General features: G+C 42.3%; 1 protein-coding gene across 1 annotated transcript in view; it reads right to left on the reverse strand.

The window, feature by feature from the left end:
• Positions 1-714: 714 nt before the first annotated feature.
• Positions 715-26,215, reverse strand: part of INTS4 (integrator complex subunit 4) — a 33,221-nt gene continuing 7,720 nt past the window's right edge. Inside the window, exons 9-23 of the mRNA XM_082279446.1 lie at positions 25,999-26,070; positions 24,830-25,004; positions 22,528-22,733; positions 20,075-20,217; positions 19,029-19,144; positions 17,044-17,177; positions 16,108-16,265; positions 12,744-12,837; positions 10,479-10,559; positions 8,574-8,704; positions 7,611-7,670; positions 5,780-5,939; positions 5,318-5,461; positions 4,461-4,581; positions 715-2,169 (exon numbers count right to left, since the gene is read on the reverse strand). Of these exons, the coding sequence (XP_082135572.1) occupies positions 1,976-2,169; positions 4,461-4,581; positions 5,318-5,461; positions 5,780-5,939; positions 7,611-7,670; positions 8,574-8,704; positions 10,479-10,559; positions 12,744-12,837; positions 16,108-16,265; positions 17,044-17,177; positions 19,029-19,144; positions 20,075-20,217; positions 22,528-22,733; positions 24,830-25,004; positions 25,999-26,070 (1,989 nt within the window). The 3' untranslated portion in view covers positions 715-1,975. The remainder of the gene's footprint in view (positions 2,170-4,460; positions 4,582-5,317; positions 5,462-5,779; positions 5,940-7,610; positions 7,671-8,573; positions 8,705-10,478; positions 10,560-12,743; positions 12,838-16,107; positions 16,266-17,043; positions 17,178-19,028; positions 19,145-20,074; positions 20,218-22,527; positions 22,734-24,829; positions 25,005-25,998; positions 26,071-26,215) is intronic.

Genomic DNA, 26,215 nt, shown 5'->3' on the forward strand with positions numbered 1-26,215 from the left:
AGGTCAAGGACAGCATGAGGGGAACAAAATAGCAGAAATTTGATCCAGTACTTAGAAAAAGAGAGAAAGATGCCAACATTTTGATATTGGAAGTATCAACTGTGCCTACCACACCATCCATTGTGGTCTGGAGCCTATGGACACCATTTAAATTAGAAACAGTACTGAGATGACAAACTGCACAAAATACTGGTGAAATGCAAAAATGAGAGGAAGAAAAAAGTCTGTAATGAGCTCACTCAACTTGTCAAGCATCTGCCCAGACACAGCTTCCTAATTGAGAGATCCATCAACCCTGTCTGCTGGGAACTGAACTGAGGATGCCGAAGACAAGTCAGACGATAACAACTCAGCTGTCAGATGGGCAGGAGATTTTCAAAGCAGTGCCCTAAAGGTGAAACACCACAAACCAGTCTGTAAGAGCAGAAGCACTAAGAAAGTGTATTTAATTCAAGAATACCTAAAGCAGCAGCAAAGTTTTATGGTTATGAGCCTTTGGGCTACAACTTACCAGTGCTAAAAAATTAAAATCACAAAAAACATGCAGTAATCTTATTAGCCAAGGACCATGCAGGCATCCATGTTCCCTCATATTATAAAAAAGAATCAGAATAGCATGAGTTTGCCAATTTTATTATAGGAAAGCATGTAAGGGGTTATTTACACTAAATACAGCTGAAAAGTATTTCTTCACTGTTTTGTTTACTTGCTAAAAATACACCTTTTTGTAAAAAGAAAAAAACCCCAACTGATTAATGAACACAGGTAACATTTGGCTGCTGCACTAGAAAGTTTCACACGTTAGGTCCTCCTAAAAAATCCTACCAAAGGATTGCTACAAATCATAGGAGGTTCCTCAGTCGGCTGAGCCTGGCACACAGAAGTGATACACAGACACACTTCCTGACAGGAATGCCAGATGGGATCATGTTTTAACTAAATTCTTGCCCCTCTGTACTCCCAGCTCACCTGCAGACGGGAACACTGACAAGCTGCCCAACTGCTGCTGAACAGAGTCTGTTTGGCTACTTGAACTGACAAGAAAGACTTTGAGTACCGGAAGTGCTGCTGAATTGAAAAACATTGATTTTCACATCCCACTAAGACTGGTTCAGGCCAGGATTATCACACAGAAATAGATCCTGTAAAACTTAGAGGGAAGTGGTTAGGAATTTTCCAACTGGTACTTAATCCCATTGTTCCTCAAGCTGTACAAAGGTGCAACAGGAGACAAACTGTTTTGGTGCTGTAGCTCAGTTAAACTCCACGTCCTGCTGACTGAAGTTCTGCCACCTGCACAAACAGGTTCCTCCTCCCCCTGCACCATGAACAACCTGTGCCCTCCCCAGAGCTGGACCAGCTTCAGCACAGCCACAGAGGATGTAGAACAGCAACTGACAATTTCCTTCCGAGGTGCTGTTCCCACACAAGAATAGTACTTTTTAGAATATTATATTTGTGTTAAGAAATTAGGTACCAGTGCACAAATGCAAGTTTTAGACATTCAAAAAAAACCCCAAAACCAAAAAACAAACCCAAAAAACCCTCCACAAAATGCTGAACTCCTCAGCTTCCCTTCAGAGTACTGTAAAAATAACATTGATTTATGTGCCCAAGTATTTACATAGTAAGTACATAGCAGAAAACCTAGAGGCCTTGGAGACAGACTTTTGATAGGTAAAAACTGAAGGTACGGCCCAGCGAAATTACTACTGGAATGCTGATTGAGAACTGTCCTGTTTCTGTTGAGTCAATATAGAAAAACCTGTGTTTCCTTGAAACCACTCCTAACTAGCCGAGTAACTCCTGTATTTGCCTGCTGCTTAGGACACCACCAGCAGCTTTATTTTGACATCTGACTCCTTTTATGCACATAAAAGGCTGTTTTGCCTTGGTTTGCTGCTATCTTGGACACAGCATCTTGTTTTCATGTAACCCAACAAACCCATAAATAGGTTTCTTTCAGCGCCAGCCTTCACCGCCTGGCAGGTTTGGGCATTATATACACCTTGACAGGTTTGCTGAAGGGGATGGTCCCCTCTATGCCATTGTCAGAGGGTGGGAGAGTCTCTGAGCTGTCACTCCAGGTAGATTTAGGAATTCTGGTAGATGCTTTGCTCTTGTTGGAATTGTAAGCCAGCAGCAATCGCACTTCAATCTGACATGGCTCTGCAGAGAAAAAAATAGAACAATCCAAACGTGATTGTCATTGCACAGTGAACAATCAACATCAAATGAACTTTAATTTCATGTATGCTGGGTAAGTACAGAGCTGTTCTGGGCTGACCAGAATCGAGTCTAGTGTCTGAAAACAAACCTCTGGCATTACATTCAGCACAGCAGAACTAAGGACTGTTCTAGGTTTATCCCCCTCTGTCATCACTTAAGAAATTTTACCACTAACTTGCAACTTTCAAAAATAACTGTTTGAAAGTAACTCCAATGAAATAATAACAATCATTAAAACCCCCACAGAACTAGCAGGCCCTGCTCACTGTATGTCAGGATCAGCCCAGATGACATCTGCTAAGACTTGTGGCACAGGAGATTACTTGAAGATTCTCTTTTGTTGGAAGTTTTTGCACGCCAGACAGACTCTTCCTCTCTTTCACTCTGCAGCTGGGCAGAGCAAGGTTACTAATACTGTCCATAGGATGATTTCACTTTACTCTTCTCACTGTGGTCATAACAAAAGTGGGGTTTCAGTATACATAGTATTACTCTGGACTTAGTGCTGGACTTACATCCCCAACAAAATTCTCCTTTCTAGACTGAAAACCAGGTTTGTTTAAGTTTTCTTTATGGACTGTACTGATTTGGGCTGGGATAAAGTTAGTTTTCCTTCATAGTAGCTCGCTTGATGCCTTGTTTTGGATTTGTGACCAAAATAGTGTCAATAACACAGGGATGTTGTAGCTATTCCTGCACAGTGTAATACCCAGGAGTTTTCTCACATTGCCCTTCTGATTCTCTACCTGTCCCACTGGGGGGTGAGCACCAGGTGGTCTGCGGGGCTTAACTGGATACCAGGGATAACCCACAACAGGACTACATTAATGAAACCTAAATTAAACCTGCTGAAACCCACAGGATTTTAAGATGCCCTATCCAGAACTGCAGTGGGTCTCCAGCTGAGACATCATCAGCACCAGACAGAACACAAGAAATAACCCTTTTGCACAGTTACTCCACACTTCAACCAACACCACCCTGAGCTCACCTTTTCATCACTCCACTCTTAGTTGCAGTTTGGAGTCATCTCTTTCTCTTCTGCTCTACACCTGGCACTTAATCCGTGCTTTGCATTCTCCTTCCCAAGCACACTCTTTCTACTGGCCTTTAACAAGTTTCATGGTCTTGCATTAAGGCAATTTCTCCACTTTGAATTCTGACCATTTCCTGAGCCCCCCCCAGCTCAGTGTCTTCCCCTTGTTTCATATGCCCAAGTGCCAATGTCAAAGTTAATGAACAAAATAATGCCTAGAGGAGACACCAGAAGAGAATCCCTCAGGGCCATGCTTAAAATGCCCTTCCAGTGAATGCTGCAGAAGTAGAAATAAGGATTTCAGCTCCATCTGATGAAGTACAGGATCAACCCTTAAACCCAGATACTTCCAGTCCTAGAAACAGTACCATGTTTTCTTCTCCAAAACAAAACAAAGACAGCAGGATGAGTGAGTACACCATGGAAGCACTATACAAAAATAAGTATCTGAAGGAACACAGCAATAAACAAAATTCTGTTGGTTAAAAAAAAAAAAAATCACCCAATCCAATGAAGAATTGCTCAAAAAAAACCTCTCAGAGGAAACCCCACATTTGAGTAAAAATGTAGGGATTAAAAGAAAACAGGACAAAGGGAGCTGTGAATGAAATACACTCTGCTTTTGTTGTTTGAAGTCCACAAGCCAGTTACTGAAGTGCTTCCATGGGGAAGTGTGAACAGCAGCTGAGACTGAAGGTGAATGTTGGAGTCACATCATTATTAGAGCTAAAGGGTGGGATTTTAGGGCATTAAAAGGATGGAAGTTTAATCAGCAGTGCAATTGTACTGCTGTACTGTTCTCTGCCATGCTCAAACACCTGTCAGACCCAAAACAATGACTTACAAGAAGTCAGTGACCTTACTGTGACCCCTTGCCTTTACCTGAGGAGGCAGACCTGGCTCCTACAGCTGACTGCTCTGCACACGAGTGGGTGACCTCACCTTGAACCCAGCTCTCATGTGAAGGCTCCCAGGGCTCTCCCAAGACAGCAGCCCCTCTAATTCCCTATGGAGCAGCAGTGCCTGGTAAACAGGGAGCTGTAACTGCTCAAAGGCCTGACTGACACTTAAGGGCAGTACCAACCACAGCTGGAAACTCCAGGATCCTCAGAGCACCCCCAGACTGTGGGTACCCTACTTGTGTCTAATAAAAGCACAGCCACACAACCATGTTAACTTGTATCATTAATGTTACCTGTCCAGGCTGTGTGCGAGAGGTAAACCTGAGTTATCAGCCTGTGCCTTCCAGGGCCAGGATTTCGGAAGTCAGCTGGTTTAGGATGGATTAGCTGTGCTTGTCCATCTGGATACAACACCTAGAGGAGAACCAAAAAAAAAAAAAAAAAAAAAAAAGAGAAAACAACAAAGGAATGACAACTGGACTGGGGATCTGTCTGCACAGTGTGTTACTTGGGTATTTTCTGTTTGAGTTGGGAAAGCAAGAAAAGTGGGCTTTAGCTTGGAGCCAGGAGTTCAGCTGTCCCAGATGTAACAGCCACATGCTGCAATTCAAACCCACAGCACAGGTGGAAAAAAGGCCACACTGACATCAGCTGCTTCTTCTGCATTGTAACTGAGGTTTTTGTTTCTTTGTTAAGCAGTGACTTTGCGTATTTTACTTGGATCATACCACTCCTACCTCCTCAGCTGCATCTAAAACTGGTGATTCAGCAGCAGGAAGAAAAGCTGGAGAGCCAAGAGCCTGTGTATTTGTGTGCCGTTCAGAACAACTTCTTTTGCCCCTCCTCCTCCTCCCACTAGACCAGCTGGAAGTTCACCAGCATTAATTGGCGTTTGTGTCCACAATGTGCACAGTGCACGAGGAAGAACAGAATGACATCCAAGCGCTCAGAGCAAACTCTCAGAACTGCACCCAAGTCAACTCTCAGTGCACTACAGACAAACCAGGTTCTGAATGTGGTCAAAACACAGAAATCCAGCATCGTTACTAATAAAGTATATCATTATTTGCAATCTAAAAGTATTGACATCCTTAAAGAAACTCCCCCCAAGACACAATCTTGTTTGCATTTATGTCAAGTGACTTCTTACCTGAACTTTAACAGTTCCTTGGGGATCCTGCACGTGTTCCACAGTTGCATCAACATCCAGTGCCACAACCAACCCTGATGTAAACCTCAGGGGATTATCAGATTCACCAGTAGGCTCAATGATATTTGCAGTGGCTTTATGGAGCTGTTAGGGGCAAAGTGATTGGCAAAAATAAGGAGGTGGGTGAAAGAGGAAAGAAAAAAAAAATTGTAATTAGTACTGTTCTTAACAGAGATGTGCATGAACTTCGGATTTTTTTTTTATACTGCCAGGAATTAGTAAGTTTTCCAGGTTTTTAGCAGTAGTCCTGAGGATACTAGATAAGAAGACAAAGAAGAAATAAGTAACACTTGAGTCTGACCAAGACCCTGACTTCTAAAAGCTTCATGGTATATTAGAAACTAGTCAAGATGCCAAGACAGTCCACAAGGATATTGCATTTTAATTTTCTGTTACACCAACCTGCTCTGGAAGAGGAAGGTGGAGGAAGGTACTTTGCCGCAGTGTTGTCTGAAGAATCTTGACCACTTCTGAAGGCTTGGATGTCACAAGTCTGGGCATTAAGTCCAGCAATTTATCTACAAAACTGCCTTGCATATGTGGGAGCTCAGAGATGAAACATCTGTGTCAAGAATAGATTAAAAATCAAATACTTTTTTCAACTTTTTCCACAGTATTATTATTTTCAGTCAAGCTAGTTAATCCTTATATTTAGTTATAATGACAGAATCAGATACCTACATTCCTCTTCTGATGTGTCTCATACATAAGAGATGACTTTGGCTACATGTTGGGACCATGCCTCGTGCTCAAACTGACACCATCAAGGGCTATGTGGTGTGGGCAGCAGGTCAAGGAAGGGGATCCTCCCCCTCTTCTTTGCCCTCCTGAGACCCCACCTGGAGTACTGTGTCTAGTTCTGGAGTTCCCAGTGTAAGACGGACAGAGGAGGCCGTGAAGATACTCAGAGGGCTGGAGCACCTCTGTTATGATGACAGGGTGGGAGAGTTGGGGTTGCTCAGCCTGGAGAAGAAAAGGCTCCAGGGAGACCTCACTGCAAATTTTCAGTACTTAGAGGGGGCTTATAAAGAAGAGGGAAAGTAACTTTTTACACAGGCAGATCATGATAGGACAAATGGGAATGGTTTTAAACTAGAAGGGGAAAAATTTAGATTCAATGTTAGGAGAAGATTCTTCACTGTGAGAGTGATGAGGCACTGGCACAGGTTGCCCAGAGAAGCTGTGGATGCCCCATCCCTGAAGTGTCCAAGGCCAGGCTTGATGGAGCTCTGGTCTAGTGGAAGGTGTCCCTGCCAATGGCAGGGGAGTTGGAACTAGATGTTCTTTAATGTCCCTTCCAACCTACACCATTCAATGACTCTGTGTTTCTATGATTTTATGACTCATCAAGGAATTGGATAGCTAGTCCAGAGATACAGGCATCCTTAGCTGGCTGAGCAGAATTTTATTTCTAGTTCTGATTAAATTCACATTTATTTGTATTCCATAGGCTTGGCAGTTGTGGCTGGTTAACTGGTAAGAAAAAGGGACCAAATCTGCCCTACCCCAATGCTCAGCTGGAGCTGGAGAACAGAACTGTTAATTTCCTGTACACCTTTCCCTCACACTGAGCCTCAGGATCAGCAGAACTCATCACTGTTTCATAGAATCAGAACCATAGAACGGTTTGGGTTGGAAGGGACCTTAAAGATCACCTGGTTTCAAACCCCTGCCAGGGGCAGGGACACCTTCCACTAGAGTCAATCTGTTCATGCAAATTGACACAATACATCTGTTCTCCCTGGAAGTAAAGGTGACTACTCAGAGGTGGCAAAAACAGTAGACAGGGCCAGGAAAGATATTGCAGAATTCTTGTCTGACTTATTGCTCCATGTTGATGACATCAAGGGTAATCTGTTTTTTTATTAATCTTTGAAAGGTCAAATTGCTATCAGGACTCCAGGAGACAGAATAACAACAACAAAAAATTAAGTATTTATCAAAACAGCATCCACTCAAAGTAGATAAATCCTTAAAAATACAAGAAAAAAAATCAGCTATTCTATAAAAATTAATTCAGAGTACATGTTTCTGAAGTACCAGCATAACATCTCTATGTTAAGGACTTCAACTACGAAGGTTCTTCTTGCTTTATTATTATCCCATGACAGTTCCCAATGTAGGACAGCAGGGAAGGGAGATGTGAAGAGATGAAAAACAAAGTGAGTATCCCGTGATGACAATGGTGGTGGGACTTTCTAACATAAAGTGAAGAAGCAATGGAGTTTGTCACCTCTGAAAGGAATCCACTTCTTGTAGGAATTTTTCACACATCCCAAAAAGGGGCTCCACTCTGCAATGAAAATAATATTCCTTGGTTTACTTTTAAAGGAAGAAAAATGGCTCTACGGCTATAAACATTTAGGTGGTTTGGAATCCCATTAAACCTCCTAAAAATGGAAGTATCTTACTGTTTTTGAACTAAAAAAGTGTTCCTCACTTGTCTATATCCCCCTCCCACAAAAAAAAACCCCATTTGCATAAGGCACTAATTAAGTTCCCAAAGCCACTGTTAGAAAATATTCATTTTCTACCTATAAAACAGAGGTTAAAAGGCAAATATATTATGGACCTCCATAGTAACACAGTAAATTGATGGCAACAAACCTGAAACAGAAGTAAATTAGGACAGTAACTAATTTGCTCTAATTCTACCAGCTGGAGTTCTCATTCTACAACCACGTGTCACTTCTTTAACTTCAGCAGCCAAAACAAACCACTCGGAGACTCTCGTGTACCTAAGCCTGCACAGGAGCAGTTTCTGAGTCCCCCACACAGTAGCTGCAGATCAGTCAAGAGGACAATACTTTCCTGATGCTAAAAATTCAGCAATGAATACCTAATGAAGCAAACATGATTGGTGCATTCTTTTGATACATGACTTTTCCTCATTTAAACAGGTCCCAAATATCAACTCTACTATGTTTTAACCTATTTATATGTTCATAAATGAGAGAACTCAACCCCCAAAACTCATCTTCCCAATAGTTTTGTCATCTAATTCAGGACTGTGTAGCTATACAGCTGTATCAAAGGCAGAAGAAGGTTCTTCGTTCTGAATTACTTTAGCAAATGGTTATTGGCATGCTGCCCTGTCATGTGTCTAATTTATCCTTGCTGGTTTTTTTAAACAAAACTTAAGGACAGTAATCTTAGAGCTAACCCTAAGAAGATCCTTAGACCAGGTCATCCTTACCCTCTTGTGGTGCGGGCAGTCACTATCAGCTGCAAGGCCTTTGCTTGCAGTCTCATGTGGTGAATAATGACCACTTGTCTACTTTCCACTCCGCTGTACATGAACTCCATTTTGTAAGTTTCTTCCAGGATCTGCCAGACAGACAGAACAGGGATAAAAAACCATCAGACTGTTAAACTCCAGCACAACTATGATCACCAGATTCTGGTATTTTTATCTCATACCGAGGAACACATTAAGCAGACAAGAGGAAGTGCCCAAATTAATACAGTTGAGTTCAGTATGACTGTGTAGAGGCCAAGAACTTGCAAGTTCTTTAACAGGAAATACCCCCTCACCTTGCATCGATAGCAAGTGACCTACATTCACCATCACAACAGGTAACACTTTCCAGAGGTTCACAAACTACTCAAGAGGGCACCCAAGAAAAACAGTTCAATCAGAGAAGATTTCAAAAGCTGGATGGCTTTTGTTTCTACTAATCAACAGCAGAGAAGGCTTTGATGCAGAGCAGTATCTGTCTATTACATCTTAATTACCTTAAGACTCAAAATGTCAGCAGAGTTTCCCAACAGATCCATGAACTTGCTTCTACCCTTGATTTATTATCAGATTATTTAATAGCTTGCTTGCTTCTTTACCTTTTCTTAGGGCTTAGCTTCAGTTTTCCCAGGATCTGATCATTTATATATCACAGAACCAGAATATCCCAGATTGGGTGGGACTTCCCGAGGTCATCTAGCCTGGTCCCCTGCCCAGAGCAGGTCTCAGATCCAGTTAGTCAGGGCCACATCAAATTGCGAACACTTCCAAGGACAGACATTCCCCCCACCTCTCTGGGCAACAGTATTTAACCATCCTTACAGTAAATTTTCCCTTTAAAGCTGATCAAAATTTCTCATCGTTTGCTGACCGCCTCTTGTCCAGAGTAGTCTGGCTCTGTCTCATTTATATCCTATGATACAATGGTAGACAGAAGTAAATTCATCCTGAAGCCTGCTCTTCTCCAGGCTGGACAATTCCAGCTCCCTCAGCCTTTCTTTGCAGGTAATGTGCTCCAGCCCCTGACCACACCGGTGGCCCCCTGCTGAACTTGCCCCAGTTTGTCAGCATCCTCCTTCTACTGGGGAGGCCCAGCACACAACACAGGCTTCCAGATGTCATCTCCCCAGAGCTGGATCATTTCCCAAACCAAGACATCTCGGCTGCCATTGACCTCCTGTAGTGCCTCATATTCAATGCACTGAACATGATGAGGTTCCTGTCATCCCAGTTCCCCAGTCTGTCCACACCAGCAGCCATGCCCTCCAGCATATCAACTAGTTCCTCAACTTGCAGGAGCCTCATCACCTACTTATTCAGCCACAACCCTGCAAGTTTGGTGAAAAAGAAATGATGGGAGACTGTATCCAAGCTTTGCTAAAGTCAAGTCATGCTAAAGTCAAAGATGCCAATGCCCACTGCCCTCCCCTTGTTCAGAGCACCAGTCCCCTCACCACAGAGAGCAGTGCTGGTGGTCAGTCGTAACTTGTTCTTGAGAAATGCATTTTGGCTGTTCCAAGTAGCTTTGTTGATCTTATTTAGAAACAGCTTTTAAAAGTAGTTGGTCCATAACCTTCCCCAGGAAAGAGGCAAGGAAGACAAGCAGCCCATGGTTTTCTGGATCTTCTTTCTTACTCTTCTGGAAGATGAGTGTGATATTTGCTTTTTTGCAGCTGTCACGAACTTCCCTCCCTCACCACTCACCTTCTGAAGATAAGGAAACTTACCCCAGTTTGGGGGACTAAGATTTACTTGGACAGACTATGGCAGTGGAAGGCCAGAAGCGTACTATTGTTCTATGGCCAAGGAAGGACTCCTACCCAAGGACTGGCCTCCATGCAGGCTCAGCTGCTTCCACCTCACCTGCTTTGCTGCAGCAGATGCCAACGCATTCTGTTTCAGGTACAGGGGAGCTGCCACATTCCACAACTTCTCCTGCAAGGCCTACATGAAAAAACCATGAAATGATGATAAATATCTAATTCAGTCTAAACAGTTGGTTGAAAAAGCATGCCAAAGCTTTTGTGCTTTTAAATACAACACAGGGAACCAAAGCTCCCAAAATATACATTGTTCTATAAAGACACAGAGATACCTATACAACCAGAAAATATAAAAGAAGTTGAGAATAATATTAACAAAGCTGTGAATGAGAGACTCGTCAAGCCAAACTCCTGGTACTTCATGAAGACAAACAAAAGCCCACTGCATTATCACACCCCTGAGACCAAGATCAGGGCAATCTCAGAGTGCAGGCAAAAAGTGGAAACAATAATAACTCAGAAACACAATTCCTTCCACAGCCACATTTCTGAACTTTCCTGCTGACAGTCTCTGCCCCACCAAAGATCCTGGAGTTGCTACAAATATTGTGTCTAATTCAACCACTGATATTGGTATTAAAAAAACAAACCAAACCAACAAAAAACGCCAAACAAAACCCCAACCACCTACCACGCTCTGTTTGCTTTTTGATTGACGTTTTATAAAAACGTAGAAAGCCTGACTGGATGATTGGTATCACTGCCTCCTTTTTGAAGCTGCCTGTCCCTAGATACAGCTATGCACAAGGCTGGCTGCAGCCAAAGCTCAAGAATGTACAGACTGTATCCTTCACCCAGGCTGGCCCAAGAATCCCAGTTAACTACCTCTAGAATCACAGGGTATGTAGAGCCTTTAAAGGTCTGGAACCTTTTGATCCTTGAGAGGCTGGGAAATGAAGATACTTTTTCCCCCAGCAGCTTTTTTTCTCTTGGGGAAAGAAGCGACTGGACAGAAATCTACTGAAAAGGGCTACTCAGACGTTCAGGTTCTCTCTGCAGTATCAGAATTTCTAATTGTATTGTATGAGTGGAAGGCGTCCCTGCCTGTGGTAGGGGGTCTGAAATTAGATGATTCTCAAAATCCCTTCCCACCCAAGATATTCTGTGATTCCTGGTATTATCAGTTACTTTTCATTCCATGCACGTTACCGACTCCTCTGCATCACTGATCTGTTGACTGTTCTACAGCTCAAGCCAAGAATGGCTGATACAGCTTTTACCCTTCTTCCAAACAGAGCACTCCTCTGCCAGATGCAAAAACCATCTGGTTCACTCCAGTCAAACCCTGGAGAAGGGCAACAAAGCTATCTCCAAATGCTAGTCCTCTGCCTCCACAGCACATTTCACTTGGGATTCAGCTGGATTGCACCGAACTGTAACACTGCTCATCTGAAACACCTTCTTTGGGTGATAAACATATTCCAAGGATTTGGGACCTGCCATGAGATGTGCCAACTGGCAGCTATGCATTAGCAAAGCACCTGAAATCCCTCCTTGGTTTTACATAACAGAGCTTTCATGGAGTCCCTTCTGGAAACCTGTTTGCTGCTTGCTTTAGTTCTTGCTTTACATGTATGTAAGTTACACTCAAACACCAAAGAATGCCAGGAGACTTAAACACTACTGCCAGCTCACAGCCCTGAGCAACCTGATCCAGTGGAATCCCTGACCGCAGCAGGGGCATTGGAACTAGAGGGTCCTTTCCAACCCAAGATTTTCGATGGCTCTGTGAAGCAAAAAATTAGTTCCTGTTTACAGCACTAAGCTAACTTTGAAAAGGGGCTTTTGCAAAGGGTTGCTGTCATGGTGTCTAAGTAGCCACTTTACCTGCTAATACTAAACAGGTAATTTCAGCACTATGAAGGAAAGCTTGACTGATATTTAGCTCAATCAAGTCTTAAAAGCTCCTTTGGCACTGGTGCCAATAAAGCTGTCTGCAAATCACTGTCAATAAAAATTGCACTCATGGCAGCAGTCTAACAAAAAACATTCCAGTGGCCACCAGCAGGGAAAAGTTACTCTCCTAACACAGTTGCCCTCAGCCTGTCAGATAATAAACTCTGCACTGACAAAATGCACGTGAACCAACATAAGCCCTAGGTACAGCAGCAGAGGTCTGCACTGGCAAAGTTACTGCATAATTATTTGCCACAGGAGGGAAACAGGATTATCAGAAATCCACAGAACCTGTTCTTTCATCACACATCACTTTTCAGCATGAACATCAAAACAAGAAAGCACGCCACTGCGATGGACTGGGGGCATTTTTGAAGAACTGTACAAAAAAACCCAGATGAAGTCAAACCTTGATGAGGAGCAGCTGACACTGAAGGTAAGTTGCAGTGAAATCTGCCATCCCTGCCAGTTCTGACTGCAGTTCCCCAAGTCTCTGAAGATCACTGAAGCATGTGAAAAAAAAAAAAAAAGAAAAAAATAACAGTGAGACAGAACAGTTTAATCTAAACACACTCAGAAGGCAATCACAATAAATCCAGCTACTCCTGCTGCCTGCGTTTTTTAGAGCAAGCACCAGAAACAGCAGCAAAACACACACTACAAACCAGTTTGCACCTTGGGACTCAGCATGTCCCTTCTTCTGGGAAGCTGGCACCAGCACAGCAGTGGAAGCAGTAAGTCTGTCAACCCACATTACTCTGCAGCCCCATGGGAACCATGCAGAGTGGCAGTTCCAGATTTAACTTAAAACACTCCAGCCTTCAACAGCAGCTAACGACCCATTTGTGTTACACTGCTGGGAAATCACACTATTCACGTTGGCTAAGAAAGGTTGGTTGGAACGTGTCAGGCTCATGCAACCAAGTGTATCTGAAACAGAGCTGCCCTTTTAAGCCAAGCTGGAATCTGATGTACTGGTATTTGCCCAACTAGATGGTGTGTGTTGTCTGGTATTTCTTGTAAATCATACAGCCATATAAGCAGCTTTTAATATGATCAAAAAAAATTGTCAGTTAATGGAACCCAAAAAGGCTTTAGTTCTCTACTGCTAGCCATGTTTCAGATCCAAAGTGTGCATTAAGAAAACAAAATTAATTTTTGTTACAGAACTGAAAATAGGTTGGCTGACGTGGTTTCAACATGTGTCTGTTCTTCTCTGGATTTTGCTTAGATCCAAAGTCTACTAAAATTGTCACTTTAATTCCACATTTCCTTCTGCATCATTAAAATATTTTTTTTCAGATGATCATTTCCTTTTCTTTATTTTAGATTTATCTTTGCATTTAGGATGCAATTCTGAAACTTTGGCTCAGCCAAACCAGAGAGTTGCTGAGCCCTGAGACATTAACAAAAATCCATGAGATTATCTGTATAACATGCAGCCAAAGAAAATCTTTCCTAAGCAGAGAATCATAGAATCATTTTTGTTGGAAAAGACCATCCAGTCCCACCATTAAGCCAGAACTGCCAAGCCCACCACAAGTGCCACAGCCACAGGTCTTTCAAATCACTCCTGGAATGGTGAATCCACCACTTCCTTGGGCAGCCCTTTCCAGTGCTTGACAACCCTTTCCATGAAGACATTTTCCTAATATACAAACTAAACCTCCACTGGCATGACTTGAGGCCATTTCCTCTTATCCTCTTGCTTGTTACTGAGAAGAGACTGACCCCCACCTGGCTACAGCCTCCTTCAGGGAGTTGTAGAGAGGTAAGGTTCCCCCCTGAGCCTCCTTTTCTCCAGGATAAACACTCCCAGCTCCCTCAGCCGCTTCTTCTCAGATCTGTGCTCCAGCCCTTCCCAGCTCCGTTGCCCTTCTCTGGACACACTCCAGGCACCTCAATGTCTCTCATAGTCAGGGGTTGTGCTTTCCTTCAACAACAATGCAACAACAGCCAAGCCAACCTCAACCTTACACAGATACTCCATTTCATCTTTTACCAGACAGCAGTGAAGAGGAGGCTCCTGGGTGCTTAATTCCCATGTCACAATCCATCACAACGTACTAATGAGGAAGAGGATGTCATCTCTCAACCAACAGCTAGGCAAATATTCAATTTCCTAGTCTTACACAGCTCCCAATTCCACTAATTCTATTTCCTTACAAATCTTAAACAGATTTCAACATCTCTGTAAGAAAAAAAAAGTTCCTCTCGTATAGATGGAGGAACTAAACCACAGAGAGATTTGCTAAACAGCCTGTCTTACACTTCTAACCACACTGCAGACTGATGCTCCCCTCAGGCTCTGCAGCCAAAACTCTAAGTCCCAAGTAGACACAAACTCCACAAGGTCTGTTATTTCCTTGGATGGCAATCATGAGAAAGGAGGAGGGAGTTATGTTCCACGGCAGAATCCACTGCTGTGAGTTGCTTCCATTCCTTTGCTCTCAGCAACCAAATTGCTGGTGCAGGGAAATCTTGCCCTCTGCAAAGTAACCTTTAACACTTCTGGCTTTGTCCAAATTCTCCCTTCTCTTAATAATGGAAAAGAGCAGCTGGTTTACTATGGTTTCCTGGGGGGCAATCCCATCAGGAAAAAAGCCAAGCCAATCATTTCCATCAACTCAAAAACTGGAAACAGTCATGGCCTGAGAGTTCCCACACCCTCATGCCTGAAAGGCTCTGGATGCTTGGCCAAGAGATTACCTGTTTCAAGTGTTTAGTGCATTAAATGCTTTGGGACTGCATTTTAGGCTGGCACAGAGCAGCTGCAAAACAGCTGAGGACAAACCTCACCGTTTCCACAGCTGGGTTTACAGTGAGGAGCACGCTGTTTATTCTCTGCTGCAGATGGGTGGGACAGTGATTCACAGCAACATACACACAACAGAAGGCAGCTATTTTGAAGGAATAAAAAGAATTAAGCTTTTTTTTTTGAATTTCATATTCCAAACAAAGCATTTCGGATTGTTTTTCTAATTCTCACAATCAGGCTCTTTTGGTCTTTCCAAGCAGAGGAATCACACTGAAAGGACCCTTTTCAAGTGTTTTGTTTGTGTAAATCAGTCTAGAGATGAAATGGAAGAGGCAGCACAAAACCCACACTGAGAAGCAACACCACACACCCTCCTTATCTACACAGCAGCAGACAGCAGCATGCAAGAATGTTGTCTATTCCTGGAAAAGCTCTCTGATTTGAAAACTGATGAGGAATGCCCAAGTCCTTTGTCAGTGAGACTGGCAGCGAGAACCCAAAGCACCAGAAGCAGGTCTTTTCCTGCTGAATGAAAGGTCACAGGACCCAGAAAATGCAAGAGCAAAGGGGACACCACCTTTCCCCCCAGAAAAGCAAAACAAGAAAACCTTGTGCATGTACATTACAAAGAATATGATCAAAATTACAAGGACACAAAACTGAGAATGACACACAAGGCTGTCACCCATAAACCATAAAAATGAAGAGTGTATTTTAGCATAAGTGATCAGTCCAAAAAGAACACCTTTACCTAACTCTTACCACGCTCTGAAAAGTTGCCCCCCCTCACAAATGCACACTGATTATTTTGTGGGGCAGTGCCAGACCTGAGACCATCAATTTGATTTTAAACAGGTCATGAACACTCTTTTAGCACAACAGTCTCTAGAGGAAGGCTCAAGTTAAGTGCTGGACAGCAAATTACAACACTGATATTCAAAAGCAAAGCACCTGCATCAGAGAAATTTGGAATCCTAACACATCTTTCCATAAACAGGTCAGCTTGGGGCCCTACCGGATGGTAAATTCCAGCAGCTCCTGTATGCCCTGTGGGTCGAGGTGCTGAAAGTTGTAAACCCTCTCCAGGCTCTGATGCAGGAACTGCTGGGAAGGATCTTCATGTGGGCTAATACTGGGAGAGACAGCAGAGGACACCAGCTTTCTACCTGGCAACTAAACAAGAACACACACACCAAAAAAAAATAAGAGAAAAGTCTAACACAGGTAATAACATTTCAAATGTTGCCATATTATTTAACAACGATCAACTGAGAGCTCCAATTCATTTCTCAAATTCAAAATTCATACCAAGGCTTTCAACTCTGCATCTTTGTTAGTTACTCTCCCCACTTTACAATTCACTTGCACTAGAGATCCTCAGGTTAAACATCAACAGCCCTTGTAGGGAAACATCTTCCTCATCTATTAACTTTGACACTGTGAAGTCAAGGGAAGTCCAAGACCACACAAACCACCACTCATTTTATGAGCTGTGATAAGACTTACAGCCAACTTTAACCCACCCATACCTCCGTGCAGGAAAAACATGCTGCAAAGCAGAACGGAACATATTTCACCCACAAATAAACTGTTCAGGTAGGACACAAGGGAAGTGTTGGAAGATCTACAAAGGCCTTTCCCAGAGACACACAGCCAGAGCTACTGAAAACTCCCAGCAATACTGCCCTCCCAGTATTCTTACCTAACCAGCAAACCATGTACTATTCTCACTTGAGAGCAACAACGCTATTATTCTCCCCAAAATATTACAAAATCCATACTGTAACAATTTAACATTTGTCTCTCCTGCCTTAATGAACATTTCAGTATTAATTCCCGTGGTGCATAGGAGAAAAACTTTTTAGAATTTAAGTGTTACACACAGACAGACACGGAAGAGACCAGCAATATTCCTAACCTGACAAAGTGCAAATCAAGTGGTTCAACTCACTCTTAACGGAGGGACCAGGTGAGAGAGACTGTCCCGAAGATACGCGTAATGTCTGAACGTATGGTCAGAGAACAGGGCAGGCATTGTTGGGCAACTTTTAGCAGCATTAAAAATCAGAACCAGAACAGCAATGTCTATTACAAATGCATTGTTAAAGAAAAATAAACAACAGCAAGAAGAGCTACTTGGGGATGGGAAGTTAAAACAACAACAACAACAACTCAACAACTCTTTCATTGGTCAGGATTTGTCTAGAAGTTCTTTATAGTTGGAAAATACTGAGCAAAACCCAAAGAAACAGCTGTCTGAGCAGATGAAAACCAAGTACAAAGTGCAAACATTACACAGTGAGCCATACTGGAGAGAGGGTGTCACTGCCAACAGGGGATGGCTCAGAAGCAACACAGAGGAAAGGAGCCACGGATCCCAAATGCAGAACACACGCATTAGGTGGAGTTTCACTCTTCCTCACAGCTTACACTGTGCTCACCAGTTTGCACCACAGAATCATAGGGTGGTTTGGGTTGGAAGGGACCTTAAAGACTACTAGTTCCAACCCCCCCTGCCATAGGCAGGGACACCTCCCACTAGACCAGGTTGCTCAGGTTTTTTGGTGCCCTAACAACATCTAAAATTGTACATTTACTGCCAAGTCTTTGAACATTGCTGCATTACCTAAGATGCCCTGAGAAACATCACTCTATGCAGACTTTAAGCAACCCAAAGAATCAACATGGAAAGAGAATTCTGAAGTAGAAAACACATTTTCCCAGTCTGAGATCTGTAGAAATAGAGAGCAGCCAAAGGCTTTCACGGTTAGCCCAAAGGCTGACACCTGCAACACGGCTGATTCCAAGCATAAGCTCTGATTCAAATTTCCCAAGTGCTTTGAAGTAAACAAAACCATGTTTTTAAATATCAGTTTACACTGGAAACACACTATTCAGGTTTACTTCATAGTTTCTGGCTCACAGGCCTGTCTTCACATAATATGCCTCTGTAAAATTTGGTGGCAAGTTACCTCCAAAACATTCTCCAACATAATTCTGGTTCCTGGCAGGAAGGTGCACTGAGTTAAACAACAGCTTTCTTCCCCCTGCAATGTTCCTTTAACTCTCAACTCACAGGACAACTTTACTCAAATTATTACTAAACCATGTAATTACACATTCATCTCTCTCCACCTGATTCTAACCCGTTTCAATCCTCACAAGGCACTCATTTAATCTCGATAGAATTTCTGCTCGATGGCCTGTGACTGGTGAGAAAAATAAGCTGCAGCTTCTAGAGGAAGGTTCCAGTCCAATGTGTCTCAGCATGCATCAGAAATAACATTATATTCTGCAATTGCACAAAAGGGAAGCAAGGGGAATAAAAATGGAAAAATGGATTTCCAAGGTGTCTCCTGTTGTTGAGGATAACAGTGTATCAATAGTCATTTGTATTCTAAAGCACTGGAAGAGCCAACATTAATATAAGGATTTCTGACATAGAATTATCTCAAAAAAATGAAAAATTCAAAGCATTATGGGGATCCAGGCACTGCTGTACTAAGAGATGGCTCTGTTTTATAAACTCCACAACAGTGAGAATAGCAAAAGTTTTACCTAAAAAGAAAACAGACATGAAAAAACGTCCTTCTTATTTAAAAGCTAAAGCATCTTCAAAATGAATGCAAACTAGACAAATGTTTTGACATCAAAGGGCTCATCTGCAAAGCCTAAACCATAGCAAATTGCTTGATTATTCATCACAGCATAAAAAGAAGGCCAATTATAGTCCACTGGTACTTATGAAGATGGTTCCAGCTAACAGTTATTCCATCACTTGCTGAGTAACAAACTAAGTGCAAAAGGATTCAGAAATAGGCACGGGATTGTTTGTCTGCTACAATGAGAAATGGTTTAAGAAATGTGAGTGTTGAGAAATCCTTAATAAAATCTACTACAGTCAAAATTATCAATTGGCTTCATGAATAAAGATACAGGCTGGGTCATCCATGTCTGGTTCCGGAGTGTCAAAGAAGGGATGTGTGCTCAGCAGCTCTGGGACCAATGGAAGCACCAAAGTGGGATGCCTGCTTCCCAAGAACTTCAAGCATCTGCAAATACACAGATTGAAATATATGTTAGTGAACAGGCACATTTCAAAATACAACCTTCTAAAGCATTACTACTTTATGTTGCACAACACTTTGAGACAGTCAGCAAGAAAAATCCTGCTGTCCAAGCTGTTTCTTTACAACTGACCATTTGCATTAATATTTTATAGGATCCAAGAAAACTGAAAGGACAAGCAGTATTAAATTTCTTTTTATTTAAACTGTCCAAAAAATACTTAACACCTGGAGTTGTGCAATCCAGGAAAAGCTGTTATACTAAAGGCTAACGAATGAGTGCCTTTTTTTTTTTTTTTTTTCAGAAGTAAGGAAGTTAGGAGGTAAAAACCCAAAGCCCCTAAACTCCACCAAACTCCAAAACCAATGTAAAAGTACACTGGAAGTCAAAGGAAGCTAAGGCTAACATATGTGTTTCCAATAATACCTAAGAATTCCATCTCAAACCATGTCTGTGGAGCACCACTTCTTTTGTTGCTTCCATTAAACAACCAAAAAATCTGACACAGAAGTTCCTTCTTTTTGCTTAGACAGAAAAAATTCCCTCGGACAGCACAATGTCACACAGCCAATCCACTTAGCACATCTGATATAGTCAACTGCGGGTAAATATTACTATTTAACACAGAGTCAAGTAAGCAAAAACACTTGTGTAGAAGAGATCAGGTTTTAAACTGAAAACTGAATTAATCTTTTCTGTCAATGCTTTGAGTGCCTGGAATAGGGTGGTATTTCCATGAGTGGTCATCAGTTCTGGATTCCCAGGGCAAGTACTGACAAGCAAGAACAACACAGAGTTTCTACACCAGTTTCTACACCTGTTACCTCCTTAGCAAGCTCAGTATTTCCTAGCACCTCACTTACTAAAAAGAATAGCAAAGTAAGCAGACACACAAGGACACTGAACACACTCACTTCCATATGGATTCTCTGTCTGTGGGATACTTGGTCAGGTTTTTCAGCAGCTCCACCAGTGCAAGATGGATGCCTTCTTTAGTTGAAACATTGGTGCAACACAACAGTTCATGCAGTGCTTCCCGAATGTCCCTCGAAGAATCCTAAAATAAAAACCCAACCCAGACACTGCTGAGTGCTGAGAGAAATGTGCCTGCACACACATTCACTTTAAAGGTGGCAGCTTCTGTTCCTTGGCTGAGTTAATAGAAGAGGTCTGTGATAAGCACTGTCTGTTTCTAGTTACCAGAGCTAAGCACAGATGGAGTGACCAGGCAAGTGCTGCAGGCTCTCCTGGTCTCATCCCCCTATGTGCTTCCTTTACTGGAATGAACAGGAACTGCTTCACCGCTCACCTGCTCAAGCAGAGCAAAAATCACTACTTGGTTTGGCTGATGTTGTATCTTTGCAGTCACAGAAAAGGAAGGTGTTGGGCAGCTCAGTAAGACAATCACCAAAGATTGTTTTGGCATTTTCACAGCAGCCTTTTATCGTTTTCAACCCAGGGAGCTCCACTGCACAGGCTTTCAGCCCAGTCACCAGCCTCCAGAGGGTCTGAGTAAACACTGAGGACATGCCAATGGCTGGACAGACTAGAACATTCAGCTGAATTAATGACATTCCTTCTGCCAAAAACCATAATGACATTCCATATCCATGTATCACCACATTCCTTGCTATCAGCATTTGCCTGGTGCTGCTGGACACAACACGAAAATTTGATAGGATACAAGAGCTGGATGCTTTTCAATGGTGGATTTTACCTTTTTGAAATTATAATTTGCTAACTATCAACAGCTCATCCATCACTGTCTTACACAAAATAAGAAAGAGAATCCTCTTGTAAAGGCTCTTAAATGACAGCCAACACACACAGATGATCAAAGGGGTTTTGGTGGTCTAAGACAAACTATGACCACAGAGAAGACAAACTCTAAGGACTGGAATGAAATGACCACAGACATAAAACACTCCAGACCACTAAGAAAGCCCACTAGAAAGGTGGTACCGAGACAAATGAGCCAGAAGACCATGAAGAGACAGAGGTGAGCACAACTCAACAGAAACTGAGATCAAGGACAACAGGGAAAGCAAATTCCAAAGTCTGGTTAGAAAAGCAGGAGTAGCTGGTACAGTTATTCTGATGAAATGAAAGCAGTAACTTCTGAAAAAAGAAGTCACCCCCAACACCCAAGAGATCCATATTTACACTGCTGGATCCAATTTAGGCACCAAAATTAATAGTATTTTTCCACATCCTTTATTTTTGCACTGCAAGAGGGATTTTACAGAAAAGCACCAGCATCTTTCAGAATCAGATAAATCCATTAAAACGTTAATAATTCTCACACTTACACTATCCTAATGTCTGATGATAATTATGATAATTATGATAATGTAAACCACAATACATCTAGGGTTTATCACACATGGCAAGTCAGGACAGAAGAGCCAGCCTAACCAGGACATTTTCATACCTCAATGCACACGTCCACAGCTTAAACAAATGCAAATAATGACAAAAACGTGAAGCACCTAAAGCTCATTGCTGCATTTGCAAATCCAGATCACATTCCACAGCATTTGTTACAGACTGATAAAATAGGTTTAATTAGTTTGCTTCTTCCTAAGGCACAACTGGGAGTGGCAATTGCTGCCTTGGGTCAAGGAAATAGAAGGTGAAGAGACAGAAATAGAGGATTTGCACCACCTCCCAAGGCTGGGACACTTCCCAAAAGCAGCAGAAACTTGCCTACTACAAGCAGCAGATAAAAAAAAAGCGCCTCAGGGGCTATAGCTCAGCAAATCAATCAGGTCTAAGAGGAAGCAGTTTGACATAATTCCGTTCACACAGCCAAAATCTCTTCCTCTTCCTGGATCAACCTCATCAACCAGGAAGAGCAGCTGACTCGTGCTGTTCCCTGAATCCTGGCTGAGCACTGACTGGGAGGATGCTGGTTGGGAAAACTCAAAATCATATGGCAGAGCGCACTGACAAACTCTCTGAGCAGCCAGAAAGGACATCTCAGGCCCATGGCCCAGCTCTGCTTGCTGAGCAAAGCTGTAGCCAAAGCAGCTGAGTCAAGGGAGCAGAAAGAAATTGAAGCTGCTTTCAACATGAAGTGGTGCAGAGTGCTGGAGCATAACACAAGACAGAAAGAAACACATGGAGGCAACAGCACAGTGATCAAAGGAAGAGTTTCTATCTAAAATTTGTCTCTTTCAGAACTATTCTACTGTCCTGGGGCTCACGAGGTACCAGATTTTAGAAAACTCTGGCAGTGTTTAAAGAGCCAAAAAACCCAACAAAAAGGTGGGTTTGCTCTCAGAGGAAGGGACTGATTAGCAGTACATAATTAAGCACCCCAAAGCAAGCAGGAGAGCAGTTCTTGCCCTCCTCAAGAATCTCTTACCTCCAAGACAGCTAACACAGTATCCAGCTGGTCTTCCCGCAGCGTGATATTGTTGGAAATTTTTCTCATTGTGTGTATTGACTGCAACCTCACCTCCTCAATTTCATCATTAAACATGTCAACCAAAAAATCCAGGCATTTCTCCGCAAAAGAAGGTGAGGACTGAGCCAACATACACAGGGCTTCGACCGCAGCGATTCGAACCTCTGTTAAAAGAGGAGCAGGGAATTAACTGTCAATTAATTAAAACTGTCTGGTTTTAAAGGACATGCACCCAACAGCGAGGTCTTGTACTACTCAAGGGCTGGCCTAAGGACAGGAGATGCTAAGGAAATGCTGAGGGCAACAGAGCCTAAGCAGGGACCCACTGGGGATCTTTTCACAGGCAAGTCTTCAAATCAAAAGTCTCACCTCTGACAGAGCCCCTGCTGCTGCCATAAACATCTGCAAAAGGGACCTGCAGGTGACAAACAGGTCTCCAACCCACCAATAAACACTGTGTATTTCATAGCGTGCTTTGCAAGCATAGCATCAACACTGGTATTTTAAGCAAACTCATTCAGTTAATTAAACTGGGGTTGTTTTATTCTTCCTGACATTTTAATTGCTTGGAGCTTTCACTGCATTTTTAACTTGCTACGTAGCACTTTACAAATTGCTGAAAAGCCCCAGAGAATCAACATTTTGGCAGTTAACAGAATGAAATTCCTCTGCTTTCTGACTTCAGATTCCTCAAAACAAAGGAAAAAGGTGCCATCTAAATATTAAAATTATTCAAATGAAAGTAAAAAAAGCATCAGAAAGCATCCTGAGTGTACTTATGCTGTAAAACATTGCAGGAATTTGAAGAATACCCAGATATAACAAGGTTAGGCAGAGGTGAGATTCTCTTCCCTAAAATCATCCTCATTAGCTTCCATAACATTTATGTGCTAGAGTCATAAAAATGGTAATTCATCTGATGTCTTGCAACAATGTTTTAAACATACTTATATTTTTCACTCAAATTAGCTGCCTTGAAAACACTCACTTGAACTTGTGTGGAGCTTTTAGGCCTATTGTTCTTAAAGAAGACCTCTGACTCCTCAGGATTCTGATTAAGTACGAAAAGGCACAGACAGCAAGACCCCTGCTTGCTCAGTAATGAAGCTTTTTGTCACAACTCTGAGTCTCCATGGTCATTAAAACCCAGGTATTAAGAGAAGAGAAACATTCTGCCGATACTGCTCTCCTAAGCTGACACACTAATTCAGATTTAAGGTACAACACGGAATTCAAGACATGAAGCAGTGCTGCCAGGCAGGGGGAGCTCAGCAGTATTTAAAAATGCTGCAGTGGAGAGAGAGAGAGAGATCCGTGTATATTCCCCATTTGATAATTTTATCCACGTTCCTCAACAGCATCATACTGACACAAGACCTGTGGCACAAGAAACCAGAGAACTATTTCACAGGTCAAGCGGCTGAACCAGTGAAACATTTTTTACTGTTACTAGGAAAAAAAAAAAGTGCACTTTCAAGCTTCAGGGAGAGTTTAGCTATTGGGAAAACATGCATTTATTTGCAGGAGTCATGGAACAATAACCCAACTTTTACAACACAATCTACAGCAATATTTTTGTTATGGTGGTTTTGTACGTTTTAACTCAACCTCGTCCTTCCAGTAACATTAAAGGCAAATTCAGAAAGAGCATTCAGAGCTTGGAATTTTCATGGTTTATGCAAATACCAGCCTCAAGTTTACCCAGAGGAAGTTTAGATTGGATAGTAGGGAAAACATTATGGTTGTCAATCACAGGAACAGACTGTGCAGGGAAGTGGTGGAATCACCATCCTTGGACGTGTTCAGAAACCATCTGGATGTGGCACTTAGGGACATGGTTTAGTGGGATTTGGCAGTGCTGGGTTAACATTTGGACTCTATGGTCTTAGAGGTCTCTTCCAACCTAAACGATTCTATGAAATTTTTTTCCTGCTGACAAAACACCAATTTCAAACAGCAGCAACTAACTGCCAATTTAGAGCCACACGCAACTATTACAATTAAGTCAACAAAACCAACAAATAATCCCAGTGGGTTTCTGCAGAACAGAAGCAAACCACTTATTACCGTATATGTTACTAAAACTTTACAATTTCTAGGAAGCTACTTGCTTTTGGCTACTCAACTGAACATTTCTATCCAAAATTCCATGCAACACTACAGTACCTTTGAAACAACTGCCATATCAGAGATCACAATGATGCTTATCAGCTAACACACATCTCTCCCTTTAGCTGTTCCATGGCCAGTTAACACTTACCATACATCTCATCTTCCAGGCCATGAACAAAAGCCCCACAAGCTCCTGATTCAATCAAGTTCACAGCACCAGTATCGATTTCCTCTTTGGGAGCATCGTCTCCCCACTTTCTGCCACTGGAAAACTCCCCAGAGCTGTAGAGCTCTTTGGCTCGTTCATGTGCAGTGCGCTTCCTCTGGCCAAACAAGGGTTTCAGTTACAACCATGTCAACTTCAAAAGGTGATTCAACAAAATATTAAACTGGATCTGAAAACAGATGTAGCTGGAGGCTTAGACATTGACACACAGGCAAGTGCTAAGAAAAGCAAACAGTACCTGCCCTTCTACAGCTATTTCTGACTGCCAGTCACTCTTTGTAGCTTTGATGTAGGGAAAGGATAATAACAAATGCATTTCAATTAACAGATTCTTAGACATCCATTATAAAAACAGCCAAACCGGGTCAGAACAAAGGCCCATCTAGTTAAGAAGCCAATAAGTGATCGGCAAAAATGCTACAACTTTGCAATTAAATACTTCAATGCTATCAATACTATCCAGAGGTCAGCAATGTGTAAAATGCCATATTCATTCATTGTGCTTGCTAGGCTGTCTCCTTTCTCCCCACACTCTAAATAAAGCTGTGCAGCACTTTAACAGCCTTTACAAAGCAGTCCACAAAAAACAGCAGCTCTTCACCATTCTTTTGTAGACAGAAAAAAATTAACATAACCTTGAGCATGTTGCTTAAAGAAGGAATGCTACTGAAAAATCTTGCCTACAAGGCCAAGTAGCCTTTAGCTACTCATGTCTCTTGAAATGGTGATGTTTTTTGATCAGATCTTGCAGCATGCTTCCATGAGCTTGCTCCTAGAACTAGGATGCAATCTTTCCATACACAATGGACAAAGCTTTTAGCCAAAAAACCTATCAGAACACCACAAACATTTACCTTTCAGCTGCTGCAAAACCTGAATAGCTTAGAGCTGTTTCTTACGTGCTCGGTTAATGAAATCTAAAACTAGCAATTGCTTCATTGACTTTAATCTAAAACAAAACCTGTCATCACCAATTAACTCTCAACAGGCCTCAGGCAAGGACAAGGTGAACAAGCACACTCAATATTAACATACCTCTTGTGTCATTTTAGTACCTACACACAGGAAAACAAACCCAAACATTTACATACCCTCAGATCTGACATGAGCTTCTTGTCAAGGGTCTGCTCCAAGAAATGGGAGCTAACTTGTTGCATAGAACCCTAAAGAAAAAAAATCAAAAGGAAGAAACAGGATTATTCTGAACTGCACCATATATATCATTTCCTGACTTATCCCAACAGGGTATCCAATCTTACCCACTCATTCTAACAGCTTTGTGTAATGCCTGACACTACTGTACGTCAG

The sequence above is a fragment of the Coloeus monedula genome (genome assembly GCF_965178545.1).
Source record: "Coloeus monedula genome assembly, chromosome: 3".
Classification (NCBI taxonomy): Eukaryota; Metazoa; Chordata; class Aves; order Passeriformes; family Corvidae; genus Coloeus; species Coloeus monedula.